Source organism: Triturus cristatus, chromosome 1_2 (genome assembly GCF_964204655.1).
Source record: "Triturus cristatus chromosome 1_2, aTriCri1.1, whole genome shotgun sequence".
Taxonomy (NCBI): domain Eukaryota; kingdom Metazoa; phylum Chordata; class Amphibia; order Caudata; family Salamandridae; genus Triturus; species Triturus cristatus.
Genome location: NC_140580.1, coordinates 941,506,567 through 941,528,683, shown reverse-complemented (window position 1 = coordinate 941,528,683; position 22,117 = coordinate 941,506,567). Strand labels below are relative to the sequence as shown.

At 42.1% G+C, this 22,117-nt stretch overlaps 1 protein-coding gene across 1 annotated transcript in view; it reads right to left on the bottom strand.

Moving 5' to 3' along the window:
- The window catches only part of CLCN6 (Cl-/H+ antiporter 6), a 206,788-nt gene that overhangs the window by 74,761 nt on the left and 109,910 nt on the right, over positions 1–22,117 (bottom strand). The window contains exons 11-15 of the mRNA XM_085609913.1: positions 17,696–17,809; positions 15,937–16,103; positions 15,384–15,510; positions 14,720–14,849; positions 5,430–5,583 (exon numbers count right to left, since the gene is read on the bottom strand). Of these exons, the coding sequence (XP_085466039.1) occupies positions 5,430–5,583; positions 14,720–14,849; positions 15,384–15,510; positions 15,937–16,103; positions 17,696–17,809 (692 nt within the window). The remainder of the gene's footprint in view (positions 1–5,429; positions 5,584–14,719; positions 14,850–15,383; positions 15,511–15,936; positions 16,104–17,695; positions 17,810–22,117) is intronic.

The following is a 22,117-nucleotide window of genomic DNA, read 5'->3' as shown; positions in this document are numbered from 1 at the left end:
TTGCCCCTTTCTTGAGTTAATTGTTGTATCCCTGTTGGGGAGTTTTAGCAGGTTGTTGAAACATGCAGTTTAGCAACAATGTGATCTAACAATGGTCTTAGAGAGCTAGCTATTTCATCTTGTAGTTTCTCATGTCAAATAGATGCTAAGAAATCAAATTTGTTGTGGCCTGGGTCTCTGTGTGTTTGTAGACTGGTGTGGTCCTTGAGTTTATAATTAGTAGCATGGTCCTACTCAATATTGGCAAATGAGTATGAACAGCTCTGGTCCGCTGCCTGGGCTGATTCAGTTGCGCTTGTTTGATAAAGTGCTTGCTGTAACAGTAGGATTTTGAGTGGGCCTATCAACTCACTGAAATAGGTTTACAATGGGTTGAATTAACTTGAGCTGTGAACAGTATATGACAGGGGAGCTGTTCCTCATTTTTGTGTGGGTTGTTTGTATTTTGCACACGTCCGAGTTATCAGGCATTAATGAGCTGTGTTGCAACTAAGCGATTGGAGGCGCCTACCGCTGGGAGTTTTCCTGGTTCATGTGAGCATGGTCTTTTTTAAAAAAAAAAATCTTTCAGGTACTTTTAATTTGTAATTATGGGTTCAGGTAGACCTGGTAGGCCACATGCACTGGAGAAAATAGTTGCTGGACGGTCGTTAAGAAAGGTACATTTATTTGGATTTGATATTTTTGAAAAACGTTTGCCCCAGCGGGGAGTCAAACAAAGTGAGCTTGTGCTGTTTATGACTTGATGTTCCTGGTAGGGAGCTGGTGATTTCTCCTCCTACACGCACTTGTCTGAAAGGTATTATCCTGGTTTTGCTGGATCGCATAGTCTAAAATGGAATCGTAGATATCTGCCAATGCATAGTAATATGAATAGGTAATGGTACATACTGGTACTGTGTGCAGTCCATTGGAAAATATATTGATCACTTATTACTTTACATTTGATAAACCTATCTGGAAAACGATTTCCATAAAAACAGCAAAAGTATAACCCTGGATATTTTCGTACAGATCGGAGAGAGAAGGGAAAGATTTTGTGAGTGGTCCCAAAAGTTGATTTACAAATCAAATTCCCTTAGGCAACTTTTGTGAAGCGTAAGTGCGAAAAGAGACAGCCCTGAGCCTGTGTCCAATTGATTCTGTGAGAATGGGTACTGGATGCTGAAAAGGACTGAAGTCCATGCCCTGCGTTGAAGACAAGACTTTAAAGGTAGTACAGGCAGGTTACACAGGGATGGGAAAGTCACACACACAGATAGTGGCCTGGGCTATGTTCCAGTACCATCAGAATAGGATTGAAAGAATGGCTTCAAGGGTAAGAAGGGCTCCAGTACAGAGGAAATAACATTCATCAGGTACCTACCTGCAATGTCAGGCTGAAGACAAGGTCCTATAGGTACAGTGGGTAGGGGTACTGGACATAACCGAAGGCCATGTACTGAGCATACTATATGCAAGACTATATGGTTAATGACAATTTCCTACACTAAATTTCCTTAACATGAGTCCAGGACAGGCAAGGCAGAAAGCTAGGTACTTGGGAGCACATCACACACCCCCTTTAGGGGTATGTACCAACACATTTTGGGACAATATCTGCACTTGAGCATGTGATTGCAATGATATACAAGTAATTTACCAATTAAATGCTATGTCCGTGAAGACATCTTTTGGCTTCTAAAAGAACAAGTGATGTAACATCACTCATGTAAATTGTGATGTCATCCAAGATATCACACAGAGGTTGTGACCAGTGCATGGTCATGGCTTAAGGCCTTTCCTCAGGAACCTGTGGCTGTAAATTGCTTCTGAGCAGTATCCATGGAGCATACTGTCATTCATTGCATGTGTTCCAAGGCCTCGGATACAGCCAAATTCCAAAAGGAGAACCAAAGTACTCTATTCGTACACTTGAGTCACCAGACAGCAGCCAACTAGATCAATCAAGCAAAACTCGGAGGCAGTAAGTTTCTAACTGAATCTGATACAGTATTCACATTCAAACTTGCTGTAAAAATAGTTTTATTTTTTTATTTTTATGTGCAGGTTGGTAAAGCTGCCTAGTTAAAATTAGGCAAAAACAGAAAGTACTTGATCAGAGATCCAACAGCAAACAGTTTGACAGAACTTACGCAGTAAGCCAGCATATTCACAACAACAGTGCAGCTTCTAGACAGTGTTATCCTAGAGTGGAGAACTCTTCACAATCTTTCAGGTCTCCTTTCTTTAGTACAGGCAGTGACACTGGCATTGTGCAGCAAAAGAGGATCATAAGTGGTAGTGTTGGCTAAATTAGGTCGCAAAGAACAACAGATGATCTGGGCGGGAAAGGAAACCCACTTAAGGCTTTGCCTCTTCCGAGCCAGGACCTCTCCCTATAGTCAACAAAGGTAATAAACAGCAAATTACGAATACAACCAAGCCTCAGTAGTAAAGGTTAACACTTCACACCATCGGAAATCATATATCTAAGAGCAAGTCGCAATTGGTACAGATTAGTCAAAAGATTCAAAGGTTATGTGGGGTGGCAATTGTTTCACTCGCCAATGCAACGGGACAGTCCATATGAGATTTTTCACTGTGCATAACTTCACAACTGCTGTTAAGGATGGTGGTCAAATTTTGATGGCACTACGGCCTTTCCATCATCCAGTTCCTTTTCTTGGTTTGGGGATAAGCTGTACAGGCATTTTGGCAATACAAGATCAAATGCAAGCTTCCAGTGGGCATGTCAAAGTATGTCCATTTAAAAAAAAAAATCAGAACAGAGGGTGGATTAGTAAGAACAACTAATCAGCTAAAGAAACAAATGTTTAAACACATAAGAGATGACGAACACAAAGACTTCAATTAAGTGATACTGAAACACTTTGCATTGAAAAAATAATGTGAACCAGGCAGATTCTGTGCCATTGACAAACCTGTGGAAAGAGGGGGACATTTTGTGTGTGAGTTATGGTTTGCATGACTGTCATGCCAGTTATGGACTGCGGCGCTAAATATAACTTGCAAATTAAAATATTTTTTTTCCAGTAACCATTACTGTACTTTAACTGTATTTTTTAAGTCAATTTCTGAGGTTACAAGGCAGTCATAATCAAAGCTTATTCAAACTTAAGTTCTCTTTTACCTTTTATCGAATAATTGTTTGGGATCATACACTACATTTAACTTCTACGGAAGTATAATCTACTCCACTGCACACACCTTTTGGCCAGCCCTGCTTCAACGCACTGCAAGCGCCCAACTACTAGGCGCTGCCTTTGGCCCTAAGCCAGGGTTCCCCTGCTTTAGAGGGTGTCCAATATGGGGTCACAAGATCTTGCATGGTTCGGTGGCGAAGCTGTGCTGCAGTCTGCAAACCCTGTTGCAGCAAATGCCACCCATGACACAAAAAGCACTTTTTAGAATTGTAGCTCAAGTGAGGGGGTCTCTTCCCTTTACCACCGAATTTAGCCAGTAGGTCAAGGTGATGTTCCCCTGTACCCTTATAGCTCCTTTGGTTTTCTTTTTTGGGGGGTGAGGGGGGTGCTGGGACTGAGCCATGCATTCTGTAAGGGCAAACACAACTGATTTTTGTCGGTTGCAGCAAGCATGACAAGTTTTGGTTTCAAGGACCCAAAATAGCTAAAGCGGGAGGGGGAGGAACGTCCTCTTAAAATTAGATTTTTTTTAACTTAGTTTGTAGACCGTGCGCAAATTCGGGTTCATGGACTATATGCTGATTATTGGCCCAGTTACCTTTAACTTTTCAATCCCTTTAAATCCACCTGGAAAAATCTTTAGACACTACTTTCTTCAAGACTATTGAATGGATTTACACCAAATCAAGCAAAAGTCACTTCCATGAGTTCAATTCCACTTTCATGCCATGCTGTAGTATTGCTCAGCTGTTTCTTTTCTGTAGAGGAGAGCAAAGAGTCCTACACACGTTCCCCCACACCCCTTTCCTGATCTAAACAAAACTTGCTATTCAGAACCCAAATCAGATAAAATACTTTTTGGGACAATTTGCACAAATTCATCAAGCAGCGCCAAAGTCTTTTGAATGGAATCTCTGACCAGCCAAAACTGCAAAGTTGCTATCACTGACTGAAATATTATATATCTCGTACACACAAAGATATGATAAAATAGCTAACTGAAATATCACTCCTCTTAGATCAATATAAGATAACAAAAGTGAAATAAAAATTCTACCTTCCTATGAGGTGAAAGTCCCTGAACTTTATGTGACAAAAACGTAAAATGGGTTAAGCAACCAAAATTTTCACTCAAGATGGCTGCTTCCCAAACCAGTTTGAGAAACAAAATAATGTGCAGGGTTCCAAAAACATTTCACAGAAAAATCCTTATGTTAACAGACACAGTTTAACCTTAAATATTTTGGTGAGTAGGAGACCCAGATTTCCACAGGAAAACTTTAATTTGCTAAGAACTCTCCCTCCCACCTCTCAATCTCATGCTCTATCCCACTTCAACACTGTCTTTATTAATATTTCAAGTTCACCCTCTAGGTTAGCTGTTGTAACTAAGCATAATGTCAGCCTTTTCGATTGTCACTCAATTCATGGCCATTGAATGGGATTCGTTTTTTTTAAATTGGAGTTTTATGTAGCGCGAACTCAACGTGAAAGTATCAGAGCGCTTTACTTGAGCACCAGTAACATTACAGAAGGACACATTAATTTTTGTTAGGCACGGGGAGAGTAAGTGATTTTCCCAGAATCACAGGATGTTGAACGTCCCTGCCGAGACTCGAACCCAGTTCCCAAGCTTCGAGGTCGACGACTCTAGCCATTTGGCCACATCCTCCTTTGGTTTCATGTGTATCATTTTTGGTTTTAAAACGTAACCACAAACAATTTAAATATATATATATATATCAATGTGCACACATTTTCAATGGTCAACTGCTTGTATTACTACGTGGAATTTGCCAATTTCATATCTTATCAAAACAAATATAATGAGTGTCTTAGGTTCCAGAGATTCAAATAGGCTGGATGGATTTTTAATGACAGCTGGTACAACCTGGGAACTTACAAATGAGAAAGTACACATCCAGTTGAACATAGGGAGAGGCCACAGAGGCAAGACATGTAAACTATAATTAAGAATAAAGAAAGAGTTTTTAAAGAGGTCCCAACCAAAACATGGGAAAGGGCAGCAGAGACTGCAGTGACAGAAGGAGACCAAACTATTTCATGGAAAGGTCCGTACCAGGTAAAATGGAAAGAAGCAGTAGGAAGCAGAGAGGGAAAAAAGGAAGCAGACAACAGAGAGCACTAAGAGTAGTTTAGTGAGTTTCTGATTCAAAAATTACAATGGTCATAAAGAGCATGCAAAAACTTGAATATCGGAATATAAAAAGCTTACAGATGAATGACTGTGCATACCACAACAGATTTAAAATAGAATTTTACCTTTTAAGAAGATTCGCAAAAAGGCGGCCAAATGCTGCACCACAAAGCAATGATGGCACAAAAAGGCCACTGGGCACGGAGATCCCATAGGTCCAGCAGGAAAGTAGAAAGTACAAACCAAAGAAAAGAGACAACGTGATGGGACTGAAAGTGCCTGAAATAGAAAAGGTATAAAACCATAGTTGAAGGAAAGCTATATATACACAGAACAAGCGCATAAGGTAGCAGGTCACTTAACAATAGGCATGGACAGATGATGGCATCACTAAGATTTGCCAAAAACCTGCTATTACAATACAGTAGCCTAATTAGGGAAAGATATTAACTGTACATGAGTTACAAATACTGAGTCCATGCTACAGGGGCAGGAAGAAAAGAGGTGGCATAGGGTTGGTCGTTTGTAAAAAATAATGCTGGGGGAGCTGTAGCTGCAATGATTTCCCATGCAGAACCTAGCTCTGTCCACTATCATATCAGCATATAGCTGAAGAGTGAACATAGATCAAAATGACCAATAGGGCTTTTCATATCTTGTCAGAATCGGAACTAGCAAATTATTAAGCAGAAATACTGTGGATGTATTACCTGGTGTCTTAAACCTTTTCTTTCTATTTTATCTTGTTAAAAGGGTTAGACAGTTTTACTCTAGTTTAGCCTTAGGAAATACAGATGATACCCAAAATAAAGACATACCTCGGGCAAAAGACATAATCTAATGTCAGAAGACAGTATAGGGACTATAGAACACCATCTAGATATGTCAAAAACATGACACATTTCAAGAGGAAAAGGATAAATTATTCAACTATGATGAGTTAAAGTCTGAGTTTATCATTGACAACCCCAGAGTTCTCAATCTCAAGTTAATCAAGTGCCTCATTAACCTGCTCACCAAATACAGGAGTTGCAAAACAGTATATTCGAAACTTAAAGATGTACTTTTGGTCTAACGCCGGCTATCCTTTGCAAAGAACTGTGTCTTGGAACCAGTCAAGTCATAATAGGATTCTGCTTGGTCCAGGGAACTCTTAATTGTTATCTTTGCAACTTTTCAACCGACTTTAAAAGAGTAATCCTTTCTCACATGAGTCTAGAGAAATGTAGTGAACCAGAGTGCTAGGCTGACAGAGAGGCCAAAATATGAGCCGTGCATGTGCGCCGTATCAAGTGTAAAATAATATAATCCATAAAAAAGTTCCTATTCTGCCTAACCCTCTCTAGCTTTCCTCAACCAGTAACATCCTCCTCAGAGGAAATGCACAGGGGATGTATGCGGGAACTAGTCAAACATTGATATAGTTCGGAAATAAATACACATTCTATAGCCAAAAGATCAATTTGCAGATCAATATGGTCAGAGAGAAGTTGGTCGTTGGTCCAGCTGGAGATTTTCACTTTAGACCTTAAAATCTTTTTTGACAGGAGCAAATCTTCTGTGGGTTAACCCTAAATGCTCTATCACTGAAGAACAACATAAGGTCAGTTACAGTGATCAGACAATATCCTCGAACTACACGCCAAAAAAGATAATGCATTCAAGTTTTGTCTGTCAAGGCAGTGTTTCAGGTAATAGTGAAGAGAATGCGTCCTGTCCTCCAAATTAAATACTTTTAACAAAGACCAATGTTTTTCCATGCCCACGAGAGCAATGAATACTACAACAGAGGGATTAAAGAGATCCCCAAAAGGTTGCCAACTTTCATGGGGTTAGTGTGCTTATCTAAGAAATGTAAAATTAATTCACAATTGATGGGATTTTCAGCCATTTCAGAAAAGGTGAAAAGCGTAAGTTTTGCTCTTACGTCCATTAGGAGGGAATTCCAGGCAGTGGTTGCAGCACAGGTGCACATTAATTTCGAACTTGTTTCCAAAGTAAAGGTCTGTATTCTTTAACAGACTTTCGCCCAACTTCAGTTGGACTTCTGACCAAAGTAAAAGGGCACTGTGTTCTTTTAGATGAAAGTTTTTGTCTCCAGGTGAGACATACTTCATACAATTTTTATAATAGCATGACTACTGTGAATACAAATCTTATTCAGGCCTGCCTTCGACAACAATCTGTACTTGGATGCGACAAAGGTGAAGTTACTGAGACTCCAGTAAGAACAAGACACTGCAGTCTCATTGCTTCTTAAAGGTGGCCGAAAGGACCTCACTATATCTCACTTGAACAACTCAACTTCAATGGTCAAGACGATTTATGTTAAACCTTTTAAAGTGCATTTCCCCTGATTTTTGTTAAAATCGAGTGGAGGCAGCTCTTATGAGCTTAAAGCTGTGTCACACATTATCCTTGTGTGGTGCTTCGAAGTTGGTGGAGAGTTCGGGTCTTAGGTCCCTCTACTGTCAAGGATGACAGTGCTGTGTCTGGCTGCTGGCTTATAGATGCTTATACACTGAGGACCATTTAAGGTTTTTTTTACATCTTTAAGACCTGGCTGCACAGAAGAACCAGATTAGCACAGCAGTCACTCCAGTGCTTCCTTTATCCCGAGGCCACCAATGTTGCACATGGTGCACTACAAATTCCCTTCATCTTTATTATCATCACCTAAAACACTAAATCACTGCAGCTTTCAAAGAGGAAAGTTCACAAATATCTCCACGAGTGTGCACCTTTAAAATGATCTTCCCTGAACAGTATCACCGAAATGTCAAACTGGTATATAATTGCTGTCTTGTACAACAAGAATGAAATCAGAATATGCTGCAATTTCTGTGACAAACATTTATTTGATCTCTCATTCAAAAGTGCCTGGAAATTGTGTCTTTGACAACAAACTCGCTTGTAATCATTGTTGCCTGCTAACGCTGCCGTGAGGGGAACGGCGTCTTGGGACTGCATTCATTTGGCTACCGCCGTGAGGGGAACGGCTCCTGGGGGTGAAGCAAATACATCCCCCATAACACCCTGCTCAGCGCTGAAAATCGGCATCATCAGAGGGCGCCTAAGGCCCTCTTAACCAGCACAGGGCCCATGCAGCGCGGGACGCGCTTGTAATCATTGTTGCCTGCTAACGCTGCCGTGAGGGGAACGGCGTCTTGGGACTGCATTCATTTGGCTACCGCCGTGAGGGGAACGGCTCCTGGGGGTGAAGCAACTACATCCCCCATAACACCCTGCTCAGCGCCGAAAATCGGCATCAGAGGGTGCCTAAGGCCCTCTTAACCAGCACAGGGCCCACGCAGCGCGGGACGCACGCGGGCATGCCCGGGCCAAGGGCGGGCCCGTCGAAGCCCGAAGAAGTCTGGGCTGGGCCACCCCTCCAACAATTTCAGATGGGTAAGCGCAAACATTTGGGTAACTGACAAGGGGGGTCTCAAAGCTAAAATACCCAGAAAGTCACCATCTATAATTTCTTACCTAACTTCTGCTGTGGGTGCCTTGAATGAAGAAATAGCAAATGCAGAAAAGGAGCTAGGCTTGGATATAAGCGAAGCCCCTAGGGAAGGGACTGCGACGACAGCACTTTTGCCATCTGTCCCTGTACCCCTGAACCCAGTGGTACTGATTAAAGCCCCCAAACCTCTGATTGATGCGTTATCTCCTGCTTTGGTTGATTCGGGTGGCATCCCTAGCCCTCAGAGCACTTACAATTTACCATGTGAAGGGGCTCCCATGGAAGGGCCCACTGGTGTAAAACGCCCTAAAAAAAAAAACTATAAAGCGCACCAAAGGCCCCAGGATAAGTACATCTAAGGCCTCCCCGGGAATTGATGAATCCATCCAACAGTCCTTGCGGTCCCTCATCGAGGATATTTTTAGTACAAGATTCGAATCAATGTTGACCACTATTGCCAAGAACATTATTGACACTATGAACTCCTGTGTGGCTGATCTAAAAAAGAATTGTGATCATTTAAACATTATTATGGACTCTCGTCTGAGAGAAAAATCGTGTCCCATGACTAGTAATATTGATGTGTTGCCAGTAGTAACTGGGTTAGCTAATAGAGGGAACAACCAATCGAGCGCCCTGTTGCCATCCTCGGGGAGGGGCGGTTCCTTGAACCCAGGGGATAGGTTGGATGTCCCTCTTACTGCAAATCAAAAGGATCCTAATGTTGCCCCATGTACTGATTTTACGCAACTTAGAAGGCCACCTATAGTTACAAGGGGGAATTCTGAGCAGTATAACAATCCCATTCTTAATAACTATAACAGGATTGATCTCCCCCCAGAAGCTACTTCTCTGGTTGCTGTTCTTGTGGGGGTTCCCTCCCTTGAGCACCCAGAAAAAGAATCAACAAATGGCTTGTTGCGTAAAACAAAAAGTTAGTGTAACCACTATTGTTCTGGTTCCTCTGAAATCTCAGACCATGTTATTATGGCTAGACGGCTGTCTTGGGTGGGCAATCATCCCAAAAAAATTGCAGGTGACTGTATTATAGTCAATTTAATAAACCAGATATAGCGGATAGGTTGTTTTGGGATGCTACTGACCTAAAAGTGGACGGCATAAGGGCCGTCCCGTTGGGCTATTTTTATCCACCAACAAGTACAGGGCATTCCTACAGTAGGTCACAGGCCAACATTAATCCCCATTTGTCGCTGTGTCGGCCCAGACCTGTAAGCAGTGTCTCTAGTCCTACAAGTTCGGGCGGAGCTGGGGCCCTGTCTCCTTATACTACAGGTGTGCGGCCAGGACCCGAGGAGGTGGGTTTACCACTGTCTAATAGATTTCAGCCTTTAAGCCTGCTGGACTCAAATGATTGACTCCCTGCGACAGAGGTTAGCTCTCCTCCACCTAGCCTTAATGACCTGGAGGGTACTGGTATTGGGAGTGAAAATTGTCTATCTGTTATGCCCCGTATTAATCATCCCGAAGAAGTTATTGGTGATGTAAACTCATCCAAATGTAGATTTATTAGCTGGAATATTGCGGGCATAAGAAGTAAAAGAGATAACCCCCAGTGGCTAGAATTTATAAAATCTTTTGACATAATCGCCCTTCAGGAAAACTGGGACAGGGGGGATAATTTTTGGTTAGATGGTTTTAGCTCCTATTTTTTTACCAGCCCAAGCAACTCCAGCAGGAAGAGCAAAGGGTGGCCTTATGCTACTCCTATCTCTGAACCTACAGGGATCCACGAACAGTATTGACATAGACTCGATTAATTGCCTGGCAGTAGAAATATGTTTTACTACCTATCCCAAGATACCTCTTGTGAATTTTTATAATTCTGGGGAAATTGATTATAGGAACCAACACTTGAACAATTTGAAATCTTTTTTAGAAAATTATAGGGCTATGCAAACTACTTTGTTTTAAGTCGTGCTTATGGGTGATTTTAACATACATCCCTGTCGCTTACATTGTTGTATTGAAGATGGCTTTGGTCATAATTTTGCTTCAACCCCCCATTTTGAACATTCAGAGGAGGGGGAGGGCTTAGAGTCTCTCTTGTCTGAAGCTGACCTCTTTGAACCTGGATTTGTTAACATTCTTGATCGGTGCCCTACATTTAAATCTAAAATAAGAGACACCATTATTGATTATATTCTTTTGTCTCCCATGCTATTAGGCAAAGTAGTCTTTTATAATACCAGGGAATCGCCCTTTGGTGACCATAACCCTGTCATTTTGGAACTAGATAAAAGCTACGGCCTATTAGCTTGTGGTAGTAGACAAACCGCACCTTGTACTGTAACTACCTGTGATCAAGGGAGAAGGCTCAGATGGCCCAAAGTGATGCCGGACATCTTTTTTTATAGAACTTTGCGAGAAATGCAAGGGGAATATTTAAATACGTGTTAACCCCTTGAGTACAAAAGACGCTATTGTTAGAGCCTTCGGGGGTATTTGCAATCAAATAGCCAGTGATCTAAGAGTTAAGCCCAAACCGAGAGCGTCACGTGGTTTAAAGTGGTTTGATAATAAATGCTCACGTGCCCATCGACTTTTAAATCTAGCCCTGAAAAGTTTACCACGTGACAGGGTCTTGATTGCTGTTTTGCGGAAACAGTACAAGATGGCAATTAACAACCGGAAAGCAGAGATTAAGGCTGAGGCATGGCATGCGCTGTTATCAGTAGACGTACTTAGGGACAGTTCAAAATTCTGGGGAATTATTAATACACCTTTTTTTTTTCAGGCTTGGATAATGAGATTCAGGATTGTCATATCACTGAAGCTCAATGGCTGTCCCATTTTAAGGCAATATATGCCTCCTCTGAGAGCCTGGACTTGCCTCTTAGCTTATTACCTACTCAAACCCGAGTCCCTCTTGTGTTCCTTGAAGAGGAAGTGGAGAAACCTATAAGGGAGACTATCAGTGACTGACTCTGTTCCGGCAGATCTCTACAAAAGTGAACTTAAAATTCTGGGCAAAGATCCTGGCTAATGTTTTTAATGTCTCTGGCACCTCATGGTTCCCTGCATCGTGGTCTCGATCGACTATCATCCCGATTTTTAAGAAGGGCCAGAGTGGGGACCCGCGGTGCTACAGACCAATATCCTTGATTGACTCTTCTGTGAAAATTTTAGGAAAAATAATTTTAATGAAAATTTCAGACTGGGCTACCGAGAAGAATATTATTTCTGTTCTACAATATGGGTTCAGAAAACGTAGAAGTACCACCAACCAGTGCCTTAATTTGTCCTTACTAATCAGTAAATATGCTGTGGCAAAGGAAGGCTGTTTAAGGATGGCATTTATGGATCTATCCTCAGCGTTTGACCTGGTTAACAGGTCAAAGCTGTGGAACATCCTGCTGGACAAAGGTCTTGACCCATCCTTAGTGTATTTCCTGGCTGATCTTCATCAAGATCTTACTGCCTCAGTCAGGATTTCACAGGATGGCAAATGCTCAAGCTCATTCAGATCAGCCCGTGGGGTCCGACAAGGGTGTATTTTGGCACCTGTACTTTTTACCTTGTACATTAATGACCTAGATAGATCCCTTTTGACAGCGACTTTGGATATCCCGCGTGTAGGAGATAGCTCAATTCCGGTTCTCCTATATGCGGATGACGCTGTCCTTATAGCACGCACGGCGGTGGGTCTCCAGCGGCTTTTAGATGCCTTTGGGGCCCACATGCAGTTGCTGGATCTAGCTGTAAATAATAGTAAGTCCCACATTTTGTCAATTGGTCGTAAAACAAGAAAACCCTATTCTTTTTACTGTAATGGGCAGGAAGTGACCCCGGTCTCCTTCTTTACCTACCTAGGGGTTGTTTTTGATGAGAAGTTCTCTTGGATACCGCAACAGAAAATTAAAAAGAATTCTATTACTCGATCTGCCCTAGGACTAATGGGGTTTGCTAAGCGTTTGGGGGCTAGACCAATTGAGAGTATATTGAAAATATATAGCGCAAAGTGTGTAGCGATTGCAACCTATGGTTCCTCTATATGGGGCTTTAAAGAACAGCCAGGCATTCAAATAGCCGAAAATAAATTTCTAAGTAGTCTCCTATCAGTCCCACAATCTACGTCAGTTTTTTCTATACACCAGGAACTTGGGATTGGTTATATTGCAGACATTTGGAGCTTAGCTCCGTTGCTCTGCTGGCTTAAAACGTGGATAAATCCAGAACTGATTTTGAATCATAAGATTTTACGAGACTGTGTTCAGCTAGACAACTCTAATAAGATCAAGTGGCTGTCTTATGTTAAAAGTATGTTAACCAAAGTGGGGCGGCCAGAGCTATTTGAAGCTCCTGAAAAGATCAGGAAGGAGGATGTCTTGTGGGTGAAATCTAATTTTAAGAATCTGTTGTCTGCAGAAAGGGAGGAACTAGAGCGGCAGAAACCCTCTGTTAGGGCTCATTTTTTAACTAAAACGAATATCTGTATTGAACCCTATTTGGTAACAATAAATAAACCCTTCCATCGTTGGCTTTTAACCAGGTTTCGCTTTAACTTAGTTCCTTTTTTATTAGGTGATTTCCAGGAGTGGTGTAATCCGGAGTATGCGATTCCTTGTAAGTGTGACAATTTTTCTCCCCAGAATACCCTTCATTTTATGATGTTTTGTCCTTTTTATACTGACATTCGTAATAAGTACATAATTCCAATCCTGAGAGGAAAGGGCTTTTTGCAGGTTAGACCAGCATTACTCTATCTTCAGTCATTGAGCACACCATGGGATATTTTTAATATTGCATGTTTTCTGGTTGCTGCTATGAGGTTCAAGAAAAACAGACATTTGTTATCTGATTATTGTCTAGATTCTTAAACGTCATCATGTAAATTATAGATTTGTGTTTTTAACATCAATGTAAACTTATTTGAAGGACCGTTTCTAGGAGGACAATAATGTGTCAAGATACCAGTAGATCACCCTAAACCTATGACTCTGTTTTATATGCACATAGCACTTTTAATAACGTTTTTATTGTATGTAGAGTAACCCATGGTACTCCTCACTATTGTCTGGAATAAAATGTTTGCACTTTATCTCGTACGCACTTCGCACTTTACAAAAAATGTTTTACTCTAAGATGTATCATGGGGTGAGAAATTTGAACTTTTGTATCCTAATATGTTTGCCCTTTTGGTATTGAAATTTTATCCGGAGGACCAATGTGTCATTTTAATCCATGAGTTTTTTTATTGCATTTTGCACTTTATATAAAACTTGTATTAGATGCCCAGAAAAGCTCTAGCCCCATAAGATGAAATACAGGAAAAGACACTTGTAGTTTTGCACCCCAATACTGTTTGTATGTTTCTATCTTTCGAATCTTGTATTTTAAGCCTTTCTAGTGAATTGCTATGAGGTGTTAGTTGATATCTTGTACATTCTATTTCTAATTGTAATGTATGATTGATTGAATTGTTTACTTTTATGACATTAAGTTGTCGAATAAAGCATTTGGTTTGACAACAAACTCTGTACAATGAAAGTGAACATCCTCATTCGTATATTCAGCATATATTTCAAAAACAAGAAACATCTGAGCACTGATTAACGATTGGTTTTACTCAACACTCAATTAATGCATCCTTCCAACATAGCCGGTTTCTACTCATCTCGGTCTTACATTTTCTTGAAGCTTAAGTGCACAGTTCTGAAATATAATGAACTGTACACCTTCCCAGGGAGTAAAATACTCGGGGAAACGCCTTCACGTTACTACGCATTGGCTCTGTTCAGTGTATGCAATGTAATCACTTAATCTGGAACAGTTTATGCCACAGAGCGATGCACTGATCGATCTGCTCTTCCCACTGAACACAGCCAACGAGGACATTCACATAACATACTTTAGCAACAACCACAGTTTAGAAGGCAGAGTGAATGAAAAGGGAAGGTGGTCTTAGGCCTCCTGAAGGTATGTACTCACCATCCTGGTGAAAAAGCTGCAGGATTGCAGATTCCTGGGGGTTGAAAAACAGCGTAGCCATGTCATTGTATGATCCATTGGCACAGAAGAAGGTTCTGATGGTGGCATTCACTTCCTCAGATGAAGAGACCTAACATTAAACATAGGATTAGGTCATATTACCTTCTGCCAAGGAGAATGTATAAGATCTGAGTAAAACCCCTTGATTACAAATGCTGGATCGCAAATGTTGGCCAAATTTCCCCAATAATGACATGCACAAAACGGTCAAATATGAGGCCACTTATGTCTAAGAATACTAATAGGTTTATGTCTTTTGATGGAATTTGTGTGCATACACATGGCGTACTCTGTGTACATTTGGGGCCCAAGACCTCTGTGGGAGGCTTATACCCTCCCCAATGGGCCTTTGCTGTGGGTTTGCAGTGTACCTATAATGGGTGCTAAGAGTTTCTTCCTCTCTTTTGAGACCCCTCCTACAATCCTTTGCTGAGAATCCTTAGTGTGGTTTCTTGCATGAGCAGCACCCGTCTCCCCTTGCAACTTATGTGTGTATCATGTCATAAATGTGGGAAATGACCGCTCTCTGCACTGCTTGTAAATGCACTCTGCTCTTGGTAAAGCTTCCTTTGAATGAGTCACGCCAACCTTCGAGATGCCCTACCTGAAAGGCCAAGGTATTATTTCCCCCTTGAGAAGATGAAGACATTTTTCTACACTCTCCTAAAAGCATTGAGGCAACGAACACAACAACGGTGGTCACGAGTGAAACGAGGAGACTCTCCAGCACTCTACAGAGAAGGAAACAAGAAAAAAGCAAAATAATAAGACAATGGTCAACCTAATAGCTAAAACCTGGGTGGAATCAATGCCAACAAGGTAGAGAAAAAACAGACCTATGATTTAACAGACAACAAGAAATCAAACATTACTTTGCAAATTTGCCCCTAATTAGAATGGTTGATCGGCACAGTTGGATATAACTATGAATGAGGGAGGGACTGACAACACAACGAATGCTTTAAGCACAAACTCCACCATTATGTGTGCATATGCATCAATGTGTGGGTGTGTGTGTGTGTGCATGTGTGTATGGGAGAATATATAAAACAAGCATTCTACAAGTGGAACTGAACAGGAGGCTAGAGGTGTGCGACATGCAGTGGTGGTGCTGAGACGCCATACAGGAAGAGGCAGAGAAAGGGAAGTAAGTGTACCTGACAAGCTTGGGCTTTGGGTGAACATTCCTCATGCGATACTTTGCCAGCCTCCTATTCAGGCAGTTGAAGGTGGCTCCAAGGAGGCCCCCAATCACCCCCATAATGACGAAGAAAGCCAAATCCACCACAGACCAAAGATGACATTTTTTATCTGAATCGGAGCACTGAGGGCAGGAGAGATAGAAGGCGGCAGTGAGGAAGAGGTGAAATAACAGCCAGGATCAGAGTGCACAGAACATATAACGTGAACACTATCTGCAGACAGCAATATCAAGCACAGCAATAGTACACAAGAACAGTGATAGACAGCCTTAATCTCCCCTATCAACCATGAGGGGTGCTCTATGCAAGGTAAAGTGGTGATCCCATTAAAAGAAAAATGGTGCCCCTATCCCATTAATAAAATAATGTTAATGTCATACTCTAGGGCAGCATTAGCCCGAGGCTTTGGGGAATCACTATACAGTCAACATAGTCACAAATCAATGTAAAATGGTGTCTTTGGCACCAAGCAACACAATAACAACCCAAAGTAGCTGTCTACCAAAGTCACAGGTTACACACCTTTACTCAAGATGCATGAAGACACATCCCAAGGTAAATAAAAGCCTGTAGCCAAGGCAGAACAGAGTTTTTATGGCCGGGAAGCACATTAAAACAAGCACTGGCAAACTCAATAGGCCTCGCCTTTGGGACCTACTGGCTTTGACAGTACACTTGGCGATGCTGATAAGCATAATTTGTAAGAAACCTAGCATTTTGTCTGTGCTGTTTAGCATCAGTTGCAACCAGAAATTATAATGCAGCAGTCGCATCATTTTGTAGGCACGCATGTGCATCATTAGACACGACACAGGCGCCGTTTGCTGGTATTTTGTTTGTGGACCAATCTAAGATAGTGGGAGACACTTAGATTGGTCCTTAAAAAAAATGGAGGGCACAAAATCAGTTTTGTGGAGAGCCATCAGCAGTCTGCTGTCCCCCTCCCCAAAAAAATATATATATTTAAACATATACTTTAAAAAAGAAAGGGTGGGCAGTGGGTTGGAGGAAGCAACAGAGAGTGGGCGAGGGAAACAAAGGAGAGAGCAACACAGGAGAAGAACATGAGGGAGACAGCAACAAAAAAAAGAGTTTTCAGGGGAGGCACACAAGGGAGATAGTAAAACAGGGTGCATGGAATGCAATGGGAGAAATACACAGGAGAGGGAATAGAAGAGAGAGATAGTGCAAACACTGAGCTTGGGTATTGGGGGGGAAAACTAGAGGGAGAGAGGTGGAAAACACCAAAAAGAAGAAAAGAAATAGTACCCTAAAAGTGAGCAGTGAAAGACAAGTCAGCCAATCAAGAGGATGATAAAGATGCTATGCATAAGGGGAGGGTCAAACAAGATGGACACTAAAAGCCCCCAAACAAGAAACAAGAAATGAGAGTGACACTAAAGTCAATCAAAAGTAAAGAATGAGAGGGTTCTAAGCTCTTGTACGGTCTTAGTAAGCCCACAATTTGCCTTTCAGAGCAACAGGACAGCTAGACCTAGAAATTAGGTGCAGTGACCTCATGACAGTAGCAGAGTCCAAATGGTGGGACAACACTTTGCCTGTAAAGTGTTTGAGGTTATAAAGCACCTTGGATGGATTTCCAGGCAGTGTGAGACTTACAGTAAAAAGCTTAAAAACATACAAGGGTCATTAGGAGATTCTTACCATACCATTTATTCTAAAACTCAACATTCACACAAGATTCTCAACTTACCTTAAATTCTCCAAAGTTAAGCAGACCTGGCACCTGGAAGGAGCCCCAGCTTCCAAACTGAATTCCAGATCGAAAGAAATTTAAGGTGAATGTGGCTGACATAGAGCAGAAGAGCTAGGGGAGAGAGAGAGAGCAAAAATCACACACAGCATCCCAATTTTTCATATCCACGGAGAAGGACCCTTCGAACTGTGCATGCACAGAACAGAGTCAGTGGTTGAAGCCAGCCATACACACCCAAATTGCTTCCCACACACAAATACATATATACATACATTATACCCTTGAGCCAGCTACAGGACAGGCAACTACCCAATCACCTACCTCACCTTGCATGACACACCTATACACCAGTTCTCTTCCATGGACCTCTTACAACAACCTACCTTGCATAAAAAACATTGGTATTCGTCGCAACGCACTAACCTTATAAGTAGAATACAGGGATCTGCACCAGTGTGCACATGCTAAGCAGAACCACCACAGCCATCATGCATCAGAGCCCATATTATCAATGTCCCTCTCTAGAAAAGGTAGATTACTGACTCTACTCCCATACAAAAAGCTATTGTTTCCTTTATGTAACTGGGCAATCGATTTGGGAAAGGGAGAGGGATTCCAGGTCCCAGAATACCCTGCTGCTTGAGAGGCTGAGGAGAGGGTCTGTCGATATGCCCTGCACTATTAAGTTATCATTTCCCTTCTACTGTGCGGGACGGGCACGGGCCACACCGGGCAAAGCCTGGGCCAGGGGCAGCCAGTTTGCACCCATCAGACCCTCTACAGGGTAGGCAGGATCACCCCCTAGTTCCTCCATCGGAGTGACTACCATGTGACTTACTGGGACAGGATGTGGTTGTTGTGATGGGGAAAAGGAACTCAACTGGCTTGACTGATGGTAGGGCTGGCCAACCAGTTAACTCTTGTGTCAATTTTCTGTCCAGGATCATAGAGACCATTAGGAAAGAAATTGCAATTGTAGAAGAGAAACTGGAAGTTACCAACCCTAGCATCCAAGCGACTCAGTCAACTTTGATGCAGGGGGGGTCCAAAGAGACAGTTACCCGTTGTAGGCAAAGTATGAGGGGTAATTTGGGGATCGCCTGTATGTTAAATGACCCTCTAGAAATTGTGCCTGACCCCCTTGTCTCTAGGGATGATACACCCCTGCTAAAAAGTAAGCCGGTGTATTAACTTTGCGCACATGCAGTAGAGTTGCTCTGAAGGACTTGAACTTGTGCCTGTGCAAGGATCGGAGGTGGGGTGCACAGGAAAGGTGGAGTCAGGAGTCTTGAGAATATCTACCATTACCACGTGCTTTCCTTTATGATGGCACTTGCTGAGAGGGTAAATCATTTACTGGATAATGTGGCAGGTAGACTGAAGGCAACTGAATTTACTATGTCTAAATGTGTCTAGACATCATCGAAGAGATCGATTGTACAGTCTTGTATACCCTAATCATCTGACTCAGAGGAGCGGTTGACAACTGGAAGGGACGACCACTTGCTAGGTCAACCTGACATGGTAGATTCTGACCAGCGTATTGCACCGTTAGCTAAGGAGGGAATTGGTAACAGAACTAACAGCATGGGTAGGGTGAGGGAAGACTAGGATATTGACCTTGAGGGTAGTCATATTCTTAATGATTCGCCCTGTGCGCTGGATTTACCGGCAGGCTGTACCACCTACACACTGATATCAGTGAACGTTCCACCCTTTACCACCACTCGGAGAGACTACCAGGGAGACCTAAAGAACACATTTGTTCATTGGGTGGTATCTAGGATGGGACCTAACGGGGAACGTCATGCCAACATCAGTATGGTTTACAGCGTTTCTTGGATGGGAAGGAGAAGGAAAACCTGTAGGGGCAACTATGTCATCTTAAAATTGAGATCACCAGGGTTAGTGGAATCTTTACAGTATAGATTAAGATATGTTAAGAATCTCAACTCTCAGATCTATGCAGTTCCCATTGGTTTTTTTGTAGTTGTTTTTTTAGACAAACCTCAGCATCCTTGCAGACAAAATGTGGGTCGTACTAACCTTCATGTGCTCTCTGACCCTCAGCCTGAGTTCAGTTTGGAAACTAAGAATTGCATGGAAAGATGGAAAATATATGAAAATAAAGAAACACATCGCTTTTGAAATATAATTGCAATTGAGTCAGCGGAACGGATGATGGCACTTTGAATAAAACGATCGAAGAAAAAACCTCCAGAGAGACATTGCTACTAAGAATCGTCTTCTACCCTTAAACTTGTGTGAGGTGATGGATTGACTGGGCCATAACTACCTGAAAAGACGTCGGTAATAAGGAATGGTGACAGCACCTGCGGCCTTTGCCTTAACGACGCAGTACTTAAGGGGTTTCCCATAGTCTGTGTGGTTTGAGATGCCTTACAGAGGCAGACTGGCCCAAAGTTGTGTGTGAGATTATTTAAGGGTGGGCACAGCGAATAAGCCTATAGCAGCTATGGCCCAGGCAGTACATAGGGTGATTGGGGAACCCATCAATATCCTTTCATGGTACTTGGCCGCTATTAAGACAAACCTGGGTCACCCAGATTGGTGCACTTTTAAAGCGGAGTTCACTGTTCTTTGTTTCCAAATGACCATAGTTAATAAACTCCTGCACATAAATTGTTAGAATTCCTATCACACATCAGCAGTCGCCTCTAGCGCTGGAAGAGCCAAATCGGGGTTTATTTTTATGATAAACTTTTTAAATCTGAAAGGAAGTTTGAGGCAGAAGCTTCAGATAGAGACCTCGAACACCTATAAGAGAGAGGAGAGTAGACGTGCTTATCCTTTGGAGAGGGGATTTTAATGGCCATCTCTGTACGTTCCCCTCCAAGAAAGTCTTTGGTTACTCTGATGTCCCTGATACTGAACAATCTGAATTCGATCACAAGACTTTTGTAGACTCTTTAAACAATCATTTTTTCAAGAATAATGTTATGCTTGCTAATAAGTTCTTTTTTGGCGCACAATCAAAAGGGAAACAGGTGGTAGGTATAATCAACAGAATCCCAGTGATTGACAATTTGAAGCCATATATTGCAAACTTTAAAATCTATGAAAACTGCGCAAGTGCTCAGTATGATATTTTTATTGGGAAAAGAAGGTATTATGAGAGTACAGGTACATGAGTGGAAGATTTAGTAGTGAGCAGGAGTAACGGTCTAAATGTATGCTGGAATAGGGTGAACACAGATGTTCTTTTTAGACATCTTGGCTAGTTCCAGAAGGAGACATTCTGAGATTTCCCTGAACAGGTTTGCTGGATATTAAGAAGGCCTTTAGTGAGATTTTGGTAGACATCAAAGATGGGTTAATCAGAGCGTCCAGGTCCAGAAAAATAATACAAGAGAATGGTTTGATAATTGCTCCAGAGCCCAAAAGGACCTAAGGCGGGCACACAGGACAGACATTAGGAAAACAAAGTTAATTAGAGAGTGCAAGCGCAAATATAGTGTCGCCAGGAAAAAACCCATCAAGGAGAACCCCTGGAAAGTTCTGTCAGAAGTGGAGTTGAGGGATAATGCCACTTTTGGTGGGTAATTAATAATCCCTATTTCAGAGAAAAGTTACTATTCCTCCTAATGAATGGGTAGCATACTTCAGTGCCATCTATGAGAACCTCAGTATGGTGGAGCAGGTGAGGGAGGTAAAAAGATCGAATACCTTTCATTTGTTTGATTAACAAGAGTCAGAGCAGGAAAGACCCTGACATTAACGATATCCCCACTGACTTCTTCAAGGCCAATATGGATCTGCGGGCACCGCTTCTAGGTAATGTAGTGCGTTCAGTCTGTGTTTCAGGCAAATTAGCTTGCTAGACTCACTGATTGACCCGATCTTTAAAAAGGGGGACCAAAAATGCTATTCACCCATTTCATTGCTTGACTCGTTGCTTAAGGTGACAGGCTGAAGATTACTTACAAGATTAGAAGCTTGGGTGGAGGCAGATCAGATCCTAGCAGATATACAGGATGGGCTCCACAGGGGCCTCAGGACTGTAGAACAATGTGTAAATCTTGAATCTTAGCTTGCTTATTAACAATGACCCAGCAACTGTGATCCTCTAGAGTCAGATTTACACAGGTGCTACTGCACAGGTTAGGTTTGGGATTAATGAAATATACAGAGTCATTCAGCAAAAACAGAGAATTATAGGAAGGGCTGTCAAGAGGGAGATTATTGAGGGGGCAAGACAAAGCCCTGATAGGACACACTCAGCTTGTTGCCTGCCCTCCCGTATGCTGATGATGCAGTGCTTTCCTTATGGCCTACAACTACAATACATTACAGCAAAAACTGAACTGGTTTGCTGGTTTCATGGCAGTCAATGGCAGTAAATCCTGTGTTGTGATCTGTGGGCCCTATCGAATGACCCACAATCCCTTCATCTTGATC